At 47.5% G+C, this 11,761-nt stretch overlaps 8 protein-coding genes across 8 annotated transcripts; 2 read left to right on the plus strand and 6 right to left on the minus strand.

The window, feature by feature from the left end:
- Positions 1 to 87: 87 nt before the first annotated feature.
- TERG_03880 (60S ribosomal protein L5) lies at positions 88 to 1,165 on the minus strand (the record flags this gene model as incomplete). The annotated part of the gene is made up of 3 exons (XM_003234780.1): positions 88 to 946; positions 1,003 to 1,040; positions 1,163 to 1,165. The coding sequence occupies 3 exons, from the start codon at positions 1,163 to 1,165 to the stop codon at positions 88 to 90; spliced, it is 900 nt and encodes a 299-aa protein (XP_003234828.1).
- Positions 1,166 to 1,558: 393 nt separating this feature from the next.
- TERG_03881 (uncharacterized protein) lies at positions 1,559 to 2,056 on the minus strand (the record flags this gene model as incomplete). The annotated part of the gene is made up of 1 exon (XM_003234781.2): positions 1,559 to 2,056. The coding sequence occupies one exon, from the start codon at positions 2,054 to 2,056 to the stop codon at positions 1,559 to 1,561; it is 498 nt and encodes a 165-aa protein (XP_003234829.2).
- Positions 2,057 to 2,953: 897 nt separating this feature from the next.
- On the minus strand, positions 2,954 to 3,421 carry TERG_03882 (uncharacterized protein; the record flags this gene model as incomplete). Its single annotated transcript, XM_003234782.2, has 1 exon — positions 2,954 to 3,421. One exon carries the CDS (start codon positions 3,419 to 3,421, stop codon positions 2,954 to 2,956), a length of 468 nt encoding a protein of 155 aa, XP_003234830.2.
- Positions 3,422 to 3,804: 383 nt separating this feature from the next.
- On the plus strand, positions 3,805 to 4,137 carry TERG_12076 (uncharacterized protein; the record flags this gene model as incomplete). The annotated part of the gene is made up of 1 exon (XM_047751089.1): positions 3,805 to 4,137. The coding sequence occupies one exon, from the start codon at positions 3,805 to 3,807 to the stop codon at positions 4,135 to 4,137; it is 333 nt and encodes a 110-aa protein (XP_047606112.1).
- A 905-nt stretch (positions 4,138 to 5,042) lies between these two features.
- TERG_03883 (uncharacterized protein) lies at positions 5,043 to 5,994 on the minus strand (the record flags this gene model as incomplete). The annotated part of the gene is made up of 4 exons (XM_047748176.1): positions 5,043 to 5,367; positions 5,438 to 5,500; positions 5,557 to 5,732; positions 5,845 to 5,994. 4 exons carry the CDS (start codon positions 5,992 to 5,994, stop codon positions 5,043 to 5,045), a joined length of 714 nt encoding a protein of 237 aa, XP_047604152.1.
- A 1,488-nt stretch (positions 5,995 to 7,482) lies between these two features.
- On the minus strand, positions 7,483 to 8,114 carry TERG_03884 (uncharacterized protein; the record flags this gene model as incomplete). Its single annotated transcript, XM_003234784.1, has 2 exons — positions 7,483 to 7,789; positions 7,861 to 8,114. The coding sequence occupies 2 exons, from the start codon at positions 8,112 to 8,114 to the stop codon at positions 7,483 to 7,485; spliced, it is 561 nt and encodes a 186-aa protein (XP_003234832.1).
- A 32-nt stretch (positions 8,115 to 8,146) lies between these two features.
- On the minus strand, positions 8,147 to 8,429 carry TERG_12077 (uncharacterized protein; the record flags this gene model as incomplete). The annotated part of the gene is made up of 2 exons (XM_047751090.1): positions 8,147 to 8,297; positions 8,365 to 8,429. 2 exons carry the CDS (start codon positions 8,427 to 8,429, stop codon positions 8,147 to 8,149), a joined length of 216 nt encoding a protein of 71 aa, XP_047606113.1.
- Positions 8,430 to 9,410: 981 nt separating this feature from the next.
- TERG_03885 (uncharacterized protein) lies at positions 9,411 to 11,578 on the plus strand (the record flags this gene model as incomplete). Its single annotated transcript, XM_003234785.2, has 1 exon — positions 9,411 to 11,578. The coding sequence occupies one exon, from the start codon at positions 9,411 to 9,413 to the stop codon at positions 10,758 to 10,760; it is 1,350 nt and encodes a 449-aa protein (XP_003234833.1). The 3' UTR covers positions 10,761 to 11,578.
- Between the last annotated feature and the right edge of the window lie 183 nt (positions 11,579 to 11,761).

Below are 11,761 nucleotides of genomic sequence, written 5' to 3' on the forward strand. Positions count from 1 at the left end.
CCAGATGCATTTTCCCATTTGTATTGATTTTCTAACACACGATGGTCAGGGTGAGGAGTGGTGGTTGTGAAGGAAAGAGGAAGACGTCTATGCGAGCTCGCGGATCTTTGCCTCGACGCGGGCTCTCTTCTCCTCCCGGGAGAGCTTGGGGGTCTTGTACTTCAAGCTCTCGGCCTTCCACTCCTCCTTGCTCTTCTTGGGGCCGGCATCCTCGTCCTTCTTGAAAGGGTCCTCGCGGATGGCAGCGTGGGCGTTGGAGTACATCTCCTCGAGCTCGCCGGCATCGAGGTCGTTCTCAAGGTACTTGCAGAACTGGCCCTGGTAGCGCTCCTCGTCGTCGTCGGCAAGACCCTCCATGTACTCGGCAACGTGACCGCCGAAGATGTACTTGCGCAGAGTCTCGGTATCGAGCTCCTTGCTTTCGATGTCGTAGCCGGGAAAGCGGCTCTCGGAGTGGGGCACGAAGATACCACCGTCAGAGGCACCCTTCATGGCAGCGAAGACACGGGCACCGGTGGAGGTACGGTGAAGACCGACGTCGAGGACGGCCTTGAAGGGGCGGCGGGTGCCCTCGTCGGTCTCGGCGGCCTCGGTCAGGGTGAACTCACCATCTGGCTCCTCGACACCGGTGAAGTCCTCGTCCAGGCCGAGCTTCTTCAGGGTGCGGCGGGCAAGCAGGAGACCAGTGGCGTAGGCGGCAGACCAGTTGGTGAGGCCGTTCTTGATGCCATAGCGCTTGAGCTCGTGGGAGTAGGCGCAGGCAAAAACCTTGTCGCCGGAGATCTCAGCGGTGACGATCTGGGTGATGATGTCGCGGTTGGTGAAGCGGACGACCAGGCGGTACTTGGGCGAGTTGTACTTGTTCTTAGCCTGGGTGATGAGACGCTTGCGGGCGTAGTAGTCGGTCTTGCCCTGGCGACGGCGCTTGAACTTCGTCTGGAAGCGACTGTACAAGACAATTAGCTTTTCTTCTTCTTCTTCTGCCCATCATCAATGACTTACCTGAAGTATGGGCGGTTCTTGACAAGCTTGGTGAAAGGCTGTAAAGAACATCGCGAGTCAGCAATTTGCGCTTCAGACTGGTCGTCTCCGAAGCATCTTGCAAGACTCCAGCGACTCGACGACGAGAAGAGAGTCAAGGACCTCTGAAGCAGACACTTACCATCTTGACGGCTGCTCAACGGCGTTGCTGCTGGTGCTGCTAGTCTTCTGTTGCTGGCGTCAGTTGCAGGAAGTTCGTCGGCCGCTTTTTCTGTGTGCGAAGAAATTTATTTGTGGGGTTTTCTTCGGCAAACTTGCAGCAGCCAAAAAAAGCTGGGTTGGCGACGACGAGGGCATCGTAAGACATCAATTGACACACCAGTACTCCGTATCAGGCATTTTTATTATTCACGACTAGGATTGGGATATCGATTGCTCTTTTACCAATACGCTCATTCGGATAGTTCTATATTACTCGGTGGTTGATTGCTTACTATCGAGCTGTCCTTCTAGATATTACACCCCTCAAGATCTTCCATCAACTGTATCAATAAATAACTGATCATGCATCCATATTCTATATCATCGGCTTGCTTTCCAGTAAAGTCAAGCCCGTTCGTCTCTCCAGCTCTTTCACTGCCTCTCTTGTGCGCCCCAAATCGACCTTGATCGTGCCCATCCCAGCCTTCTTCGCCCATTTCAGATTCACCCCGATATCATCCAAAAACACCACTTCTTCCGCCCGAATATCCCCTCCTTCTATCCCTTTAGCCTTCCTAGCATCGTTAATCTCCCGTAAGGCTAGCTCGTAAATTCTGGGGTCCGGTTTGCGCAACCCCGTGTGCGCGCTGGAGATGAAAAAGTCGAAGAATCGCTTCACTTGCTCGCCCGCATGGTCAGGCGTCTTGTCAAGCTTGCTTGTCTCATTGGGTATAATGGTGGTATTTGACAGAGCACCCATAATGAACAGCCCGGAGTCCTTTAATTTCTGTAGTGCGGCAAACATGTATGGATCGGGCCTTTGGGCGACTCGCATCATCTCCCAGTACAAATACTCTGCATCTACGCTCGGCATATCAGGAATCTTCTTGCCATTCTCTCCGGTAGGCCGAGTAGATGACTGCTCGAGGAACTTCTTCCATAGGTGAAAATGGCGGAAGTCGCTGTTGAACGACTTGAACCAGGCCGCGTCCAGAGGAACTTCGCCTCGCTCCAGTCGGTGCCATGCCCCGTCAGGCGAGGTATGCTGTATACTGTAATTGATCCATCCAATAGGTATCTTGTTGGCCTTTTCGTAGTCCAAAATTGCCTGGAACGGGGATATAACCTGCGGTCTCTCTTGTTAGCTTTTGAGCCCTTTGCACCGGGAGTAGGAGAGCCCAAAGCCATACGCAAACGCCGCCAACGTCAAAGAGAAGGGCTCTCGGCCGTTTTTCCATCGTGTTTGGTGTCAAAGAGCCGGCCAGCGGTTCACTCCGTTTCTTTTATAGCTAGGGCATATGTATCTTCCTTGAGAATGAATAGCCGGAGAAAGCTGGTAGAAATGGACGAAGCTCAGTTAAGCCGAGGTTCATGATATGTGGCGCTTTGCGGTATCAACGTCAGTCTACGAAGACATCTAGCACCTACGAATGCATCTACGAATACGAAGAAACAAAGATCATTTCGTTCTTAAGCCAATGCAGAAAATCATCAATTCTCCTCCTCTTCACCATGATAGATATTAATGCATGAACAATCATTAAATAGCATTAGGAGGTTGCGAAATAAGAAACCAGATTCATTATCAGAGCTCCCTCCAGGAAATCCAACGCCATGCCCGGGAAAAAAAGGATTTCTCTATCGTGACCCCATGGGTATCTTCATAGCGCCCCTAACGCCTCCGGCCAAACTGCCGGGTAACAAAGACAAAAAGAAAAGGAAGAGGGAACCCACACCCGGACGGAGGGGGAGAGCAATTCGAGCTCCCAGGCTACTCGACGCCTGGGGGAGCATCCTTAAGGATCTCCCATCCCCACTCCTCCTCTGGCTTCTCTGGGTCCATACCCAGGGCGTTGCGGTAGGCACGCACTTCATTCTGCAGCCCAGCCACGATGCGTAGAGGTAGCTCTTCCTCCTCGCACCGCAGACGGTAGGCTGTTCGGATCATCTCGGCGCACTTCATGGTCTGCGCGTGCCAATAGTCACGGTCTAGACGGGATGCCAGGTGCGCATCTCGTTCGGCTTGCAGAAGGTCATTGTAGCGGCGTTTCTGGGAGAGAAAATGACCTTCGTTGTTGCAGCAATAGTTGCGGATCTGCTCGACCATAGTACCAACCGCGTTCTCGTATTCGGCGATCAGCTTCATGTTCTCAACCTGCTCATGGCGGAGTGTCTCAACGCGACGTTTTTCTCTGGCTAGGGCACGCTCAAGTTCGGCAATGCGTGTGGCTATCGACATGTTAGTTGCTGTATTGCACTTGTTAACAACGTAATATATAACTCATACCAGAGATTTCCCCATTGACTTCTTGCAAGTTTGGTGTGGTTCCTTCAGCTGCAGCACGACGCTATATAATATCAAATTAGCATCTATCTTGTTTTACCAAGTGGTGGAGCAGAGGACATACAGCAATATCTTCAGCACTCTTGATAATGCCACTGGTCAAGTCACGGTTGTTTTTCAGGACCTCGCTCAGTTCATTCACCATGGCATAGAGGTGATTAAGATCCATCTGATGTCCAGCGTTCATTGGGAAAGAGGCGTTCATCGCTGGCATTGCTGGAGTACCATTCATCATGGCGGGGCTGGGGGGAGCAGAGTTGCTATGACGAGGAGCAGACATGCCTGCAGAGTTACCAGACGCGTTCGCGGTGTTGTTCGAGTCAAAGAGGTTGGTGAACAAGCCTGAGGTAGACGCTCCACTGGCTGAGCTAGACGAAGCAGTGGCAGAGGAAGTGTTGTTGGCGTTCGTATTATTAGCTATGCTTGGGCTGCCTTGGTTTACAGACATGCTGAAAGCTGCAATAGCAGCGTTGATAGCAGAAAAATCCTCTTCCTCTTCCTTGGGCTCAGGACGGGGGATAGCAGGCTGCTCTGAGCGTGGAATACCGAGTATCTTCTCGCGGAAGCTGATCAGGTCTTCGTTGGTAACTGAGGTCCTGTTCCTGCGATGACGGCTCGCGCGGCGTTGGCGGATGAGGGCGGGCGAGATAGGCGTATCAGACTCAGATCCTAAACGATTGACAAGTCGGATTTCGAGTCAGATATCGCGTTCAGGATGCAGCTGCAGCTGAAGCTGAGGATGTTTTTGTTTTCTTCTTCTTTGCTTACCTGCATCTTCATCAAAAGGTGAGCGAAGGTTCCGGGACATGATTTCTTCCATTCCGAAGAGTGACAGTGACAGTCACGTGAATATCTAGATCAGAGGGAAGAGCAGTAGAGGGAGGAGGATAAGGGTGAAGATGTAAGCTAAAAGCAGATAAAGTCAGTTTGTAGCACTACTGTTGGAGTAGATGGTTGTAGATGTTGCAGTTATTTTTGGTTTGTTGAAGTTGGAAGTTATTTATTTGTAGGAGTTCACTTTTCTACTTCTTTTATAGTGAAGTAACAAACGACTAAGCGGCCATCTCAATCACATATCAACAAGATAGATCAGGTAGATACACAAGAGAAAGACAAGTCTTTATGTTAGGTAGTCATAGATGTATCTGGCTGACTCTATTGTACATAGATCTTTCAATACCCGGCTATAAAGAGGACTGGACAGGAAACATCCCCTGATACAATGGCTAGATCTATTCATGCACTCAGGCTATAGTGATTAAACCATGCTCTCTCTGCTGTATTTGAAATTTAATCCCTCCGATTGACTTCGTGGAGGTGGAGGGGGTGATGGTATTTACCATCTATATAGTAAAATGCGGCTCGATTGCTGTTTCAGATGGGTGCGAGGATATGTGTGGTACGTTTATGTTCCACTTCATTACCTACTTCCTGGCTTTTTAACCCTGGAGTCCGGCTTGTCTTCTCAAGGTTGTTGCCTGCTCCACGATACCAGATATAAAGAACAAGTATCAGCTCAAGTCATATCCAGCAGTCTGGCTAGCTTGTCATCTGTGTCCATAATAGCTTCTTCTTCTTCTTCTTCTGCTTTTTTCTCGGAGTTTTGAGTGTCGCTCTGAATTTTCCCAACTTTGCTTGCGACCTTGGCCAGCAGCATCCTCATACGGTCTAGCTCTGCCCCGAGTTCCCCGTCCCTTGTAGCAAGATTAGGCTGGATGGTATTCAATGGATCTTCAAACGGTTCCAACAAGCTCTTCAAGTGCTTGTATTGGAGTAGCTTATCCTCCCTTTTCTTTCGTTCTGCATCAAGTTTGACAAGTCTTTCTCGAAGAAACTTATATCTTTTCACCTGCGTAAGCAACATCCGTTGCAGACATAAACGTATATTGCGGGTCAAGTAGATCCTCTTACCGAGATTTGTCCTCCTCATCTACCCCGTCTTCAAGCCACTCATCCGGTAATTTGGAGATATTCCTTTGCTGAGAATCAGCCCACACGTACATTTTCACAATGTCCAATCTTCGGCATACCTGGCATTCGTAAGATCAGCTCCCTTGTCAATGTCAGGCTGTCGGGAACCCTCTTGGCCAAACTCCGGGCTGATGGAATCCCAGTAAAGCCGCTCAATCTGCTGGGAGACATGATGTATTGCCTGTGTCGAGAAGACGGCACGGTTATGCTGTTTCAAAAGCGTGTTGACTGCATTCTTATCCCGTCAACAAAGGGCTCACAGACATGTATGGAATGCAAAAAAGCGCGAGCTGACAAGCAAGTGAGAGGGTATATATAACAGCAGCTTATTTACATTTTTGTAATACCTCACTGATGGCCTTCTCGCCGATGTCGTCCTCAGTGGCAGGACCGTATTCGCGCCAGTCAGGGGACGGGCTGAGCGGCGCCGACAGCACGCGAATTTGGTCACGAAGAAAACCGAGCTTGACTTCAGAGATGGTCCTTGTTGAGCTCATATCTGAATGGAATCCTTTCAAACATATAATCTCTTTTCTCGCTTTTTTGTAGAAGGGCTACAACGTAACTAACATGGTCGTTGTCTCGCAAAAAACCGAAAAACGCGCGCTAAAAAACCGGCCAGCTGACAAATCAGGCACCTGGCATACCCCTTTTTTATTCTCAGGGCCAGACATCAGATGACGGATTTTTTCATTATTTAATTTACTTTCTGAGTTCCATTCTATTTATCGACTTTCTTAAAAAGTTAGGTATTAAATATAACTAGGTACCTAGTTACAGCGAAGATTCGAAGGACTGTTGCGAGTTCAAGGATGAATCATTGGCCTAACTAGTTAACTAGTTAGTAGTTAGTTAGCATTCAGGTTGTCTAACGAGGGCCGAATCTCCATGGATTCAGCCAAAGTTGTCACTATATTGCTGATCTGGATGCAGGTCGAGAACATCATTCTTATAGGCACTCCGTCATCAGAGATATAACCCTTGGCGATTAGCCTCATACAGAAACATCAGCATCCATTTTTGCAGCCTTAACAATGAATTCCACTAGGTGCCTCTTCCGGTGGACAGTACAGACTGCTCTAACGATGAAACCACGTTGTTGGCGCTATTTTCCTCCTGGAGAAAGGGATATATCTTCTGGGAAAACCATGCGCAAAGGAGTTATCATTTCAACTTGCAAGCCCTTCTCCGCTGTATCAGCATGTGGGGTAATCAAATAATGCACAAGACCGGCCCAAGCCCTTTTAGCCAGCACTTATCCCGAAACCTTCTGTGTGTTTGGATGTCCTGCAAAAATCTCAAGAATAGGGTTTCCTTATAGAACACTTCGGCTGAAATCTGCGCTCTCAACACAACCATTGGGATTCAGTGGTGGAAAGAGTGTTAACAGGAAGAAATAGGACTCGGATTCTTTCTGCTCGACATGCAAACTACCACCAGCATCAATGTTCCCCGGATACTACTTGGCGTGCGCTTTCAAGGAATTACAGTGGGTGGTTAAGTTATTTTGCTGAATCTGCTTGTCATGGTAGTTACCCAAGCATCCTTGTTTTTGTCAAGTTCGATTCCTCGGTCACTTTCGCGCGGGATGTGATGTTTTGGGACGGAATAAAGCAATATTATAGAATAGAAATGGAAAATGTGGTTAGGGAGAGGAGGTAAGGAGGATATTGTAAGATAATCCAATATTGACCAACATCCAACGTCGAGCATCACTGCCATTGAATAACTGACTTAGAGAAAAACGAGTTAAGACCAATTTTCAACCACCGCAAAAGAAGAATCAACTAAACATAGGCTGTATCGTGGCATCTATAGGCTGCTTGAGGAGTCACACAACTAGTTAACGGGCATGGGGGAAGCAAGTTGACTACTTAGATAGTTTATAGGTAACCATCCTCCTGCTCAACTCGCCAACCAACTGGTTAAGATACCCTCGGCACAACTCAACCGGCTGTGAAGTCACAGTGCCTTTCAAAAGCCACCTAATCATTATGCGAGAGCCGAGGAAGTGGCGGTCCCGGCTGAATGTTGAATCGCGCTGGCCTGAGTGGCTTGGTAAAGTCTCTTTGCCAAATAGGGTCTTCCTTCGCAATATATACGTTTGTTCTCCTTGCGTTATTGTCATAGACACTTTCCACCACAAGTTTGCTTCGAGGACCGACAGTAGGGCCTCCTGATGTATACTGCGAGAAATGCACATTTGCTTCCTGGACGCCTAGGGTGACAAGATAGTTTTTGATGCAGTTAAGCCCAATGTCGATTCTGCCTCCTGTGAAGGAAGCCTTTCCTCTGGAATAGTAGATTATTGCGTGTCTTTCTTTTTGCCAAAGTCAAACACTAAGCCCCCGTTCCTCACAAACTTCGTAAGATACTCCCCGACCTGTGGTATCGATTCCAAGGTGTATATGTTGTTTCCTTTGCCTTCTTGGGCGATATGGCCAAGAACCATTCCTAATTCATCGACAACGACTATGGCTGTGCAACCATATAGCGAAGTTGTCCGAAAACTTGCCGTCACACCGGGGTCAGTTTTTCTACCCATGACGCTGTTTATGGGGACTGTAACAGCAACTGGAATCGAGCTCCAGAGCCGCACAAGGGCAGTTGTCGACATTGATGTTGGTGGGCTAGGGCTCGTTGTTTTGCTCAGGGCAGGTCGTGATGTGGAAGTGGGAGTAGGGCGTGCCGGGGTGGAGAGTCTTGTTTCCCCCTATTTCCCCCGTTCTTGTTGGTCGATTTGCCCTTGGAATGACTGTTACCTCGGACCTCCAGATGTCCTAAGGTACCAATGCCATTACTATAGAAACATCATGGAATTATGTATTTAATTCAGTATCCTGTATGGAGCTAAGTAGATAATATACCTCTCCACGGCGTGGCTAGCACCTGACATATCAAAAGGAAAAGCCCGGTTAAGAGCACGAACCATCGTAACGCTGTTTGGTTTGCCATTCGTACTTAAGGGTTTCCGATAACGTATAGTCGCAAGGACCTCATATATGAAGGACAATATGGGAGAGGAGGATGGCTATTAGTGCTTGGGTTTCTAAATAACTTTTGTCCATCATTGCAATCTCTTTTTATATATTGTAGATATCTGGATATCATAATATTATACATGATGTATTAATTTCTAAGTATGGATGAAACGTAATGCAGAATATAATATATGAAAAAAATGTCGAGTGATGACACATTGGTTTCTCCTACGTGCAGTATTAATCTGCATTACAAAGTGGACTCCTGAGGATAATTAGAACTCCGTGCCGCTTAGCATTTAGTTATAGTAGCATATTGATAGCCAGTTAAGCTGTTGCTAATGGCTGAAATTATTAAAGTCTTTACAGCATGACTGTAACTACATCATTAAGAACCATGTAGCACTCCTTTCTGCATGCTGATTATATAGACATTGCTTAGAGAGCCAGTAACTGGTTAGTTAGGAAGTATGAGTTATTAAATTGGTTAGCCAATCAGACTTCAAGATCAGTTAATTAGTTAAGAGTTGGGTTACACTTTCGGGCCGACCCACATGGGCCCGTTGGAGGATGGATGACGTAATCCAGCCTCCAGCCTCTAGCCTCCAACATCCAACATCAAATGTCCAACGTCCAACACTAAGTATCGTATACCATTGGATAGCGAGCGTAAGGATGGATAGCCTACATAGTGGCGAGGCCATCCTACAACTGCTGTTTAACGAAGCATGTGCTCTTTATTTCCTGTGTTGGCAAGCATATCCCGGCTATAGCCACGCGGCGACTGTTGCAGCTTTGCTGGCCGCTTCTCAGTGATAAAGCGCAGAAACGACCGAAATCTGCTATTCATACTCAAATATTCTCTCTTCCAAACATAACCAACTCCTTTCTTACAGCTACTGCTGCTCAGTCACCCGCCCTTTAGGAAGGACATGGAGTTCACCAAATTCGAAAGGCTGATCCGGAAATTCAGGTCCCTTACCCTTCGGCCATCATATCACCTGCGACCAGAAGATGAGCCTACTAAAGTGGGACCGGCTGAAAGCTGTCAGTATAGTTGCTTTTTAACTCTACCAGCAGAACTGCTTGAAAATATTGTTTCGTTTCTGGAACCTGAGGATCTGCTTTCCCTTCGGCTTACGTGCAATGCCTGCTATGAGCAGACACAGCTCTACTTTGCTGCACTCCTTACCGAAATGAAGCTGGGTTTTTCGGAAAACAGCCTGAGTAAGCTCGAGGCTATATCTCAAGACTCACGTTTCAATCGTCGTATCCAGTCACTTCGGATGTCACCAGATCGTAGTTCAGGGGTTCTGGGTGGTGGCATCTCATGGGAACGAGACCTCGAAGGCTATCTTGCGATCCCTCAACCTGCAGTTCAAAGGAAACGCGATATTTTATTATCTCTCACAAACCTTCAGTCACTTGAACTTACCAATTACACTGAGCAATACTCGACCGAAGATCGAATAGAACCCTTCGAAGCCATTAGAATTCTCACCTATATCATTGCCGAGACTGGTCTACCACTTAATTCCCTTGCCATTGTCTACAGGTCGATCCCTGTGATGGATGATAGCTATATGGGATTTGAGGATCTTGAGAAACCAGGGTTCCTTTCCTCGATGTCCCATATTCAAAGCCTTTCGCTCGAATGCGATAAACAATCTGTCAATCTGGACTGGTTAGGTGAAATAGTCCAAGCTGCCACCAGTTTAAAGAGTTTGAAGTTCGTGTCATATTCAGGATCAGAACAAGGTCTTGATAATCGGGCTTGGGATTCTATTGATCGATGTGCTCCTCTAGAAAAAATTATCCTGCAGAAAGCAGGTTGGCCGGCACCGGAACCCTGCATTCAATTTCTTCGACAATATCGTTCAACCTTGCGGACTCTTTGTCTTCAGTCTAGTTATTTGGAGACACCTGGATGGTCGGCGGTCCTTGCGGAGCTCAGGGATAATTTCCCCGTCCTGACCAATTTCAAAGTCTTCATGCTAAGGCAGCCTCCTGGTGACTACAGGTATAGTGTTGATTTCTATAACATCCCCGAGGTACCTGGCAGTGCATGTGTGGAGTTCACTTCATTTACCGATATTATCGTGGACCAGCCGGCCCCCAGAAAATATGGATCTGAGCTTTTATACTGTTATAAGCGCCCCCGTCATGGCCCCATAGTGGTGGGTGTCAAATATAGCGGACCCGACATGAAATTGGTTTTGCAAGAGATGATAAATTATGTCAGGGTTACTCCACTTTTTACACCCAGGGTTACACGCCCATAACGCCTCGGATCCGACTACCATCATCAAGGACATACAATAGATCTTGCATTGGCAGTCTCATGTCATTATATGATTTTATGAGGTATATAGATAAATGTATATAGTTAAGTCAACAAAGTAGTTTTTATCCAATAGCAGTTTGAATTATCAGATGTTTCGTGCATTACTAGCTTTATTTTATAGACAGCATAATAGCCTTGTTCAACCAACAACATGAAGTAAATCCTAAGATGTGGATATCCAACTATCTTGAAATGAATGTGCTCAAGCAGCCGCCAAAGTTAGTACCATCGACTGTTATCCCAGCGGAGCTACCGGCTAGTGTATAAGATGACTGTGCCCTGGACCAGATTATCGGCTTGTGCTAGAATGTGAAATTTGCGACGATGAGAGAGCTGGAGGATGAAACGAAGAGGCTGTCTCTTGTTATCTTTGCTGAGTGAAGCCGAACGGGGCCATTTGAAGCGGCAGATGAAGGGTCAAAAGTTGGTCTTCTGCTGCTTTCTGTGTCTTCTGAGGCCTTCTCCTCTCTTCAATGGGTATCCATTAGCTACCTACTGGTGTTTATGTTACGTTAGTCGGCGTCTCCTGGTGTATCGCTCGACCCGTAGATAAACAGCTAGATGACGAACAGTGTCGACCGGAGATAAGTTGAGTGAGTCTCGCATAGACGGATGAATAATATAGAAGCCAGACAGGAGCATCCAACGGAGTTAAGCACTACGACACGATTAGTTAAATGTATTTATAATGCTGTTTCGGCTGAGGTTTGGGATGCCGGGCGTGCCATTGGCCGCGGGTGGAGACGAAGCGGATCAAGTGGTCGACTTTTCGGTGGCCTTCGATGGAGACGATACGGAGTACGAAGTGAGAAAGGCGAGAGGCCGCCGGATAGCAAGGCATGAAGGGCGTGCGATGGTTCCACGGCGGAGCAAGCAGGACAGGCTGCTTTTTTTTGTGCGTCCGAATTACTCATAAAGGCGCTGGATGCGAAATTTCTC

The sequence above is a fragment of the Trichophyton rubrum genome (genome assembly GCF_000151425.1).
Source record: "Trichophyton rubrum CBS 118892 genomic scaffold supercont2.4, whole genome shotgun sequence".
In the NCBI taxonomy this organism is placed as follows: domain Eukaryota; kingdom Fungi; phylum Ascomycota; class Eurotiomycetes; order Onygenales; family Arthrodermataceae; genus Trichophyton; species Trichophyton rubrum.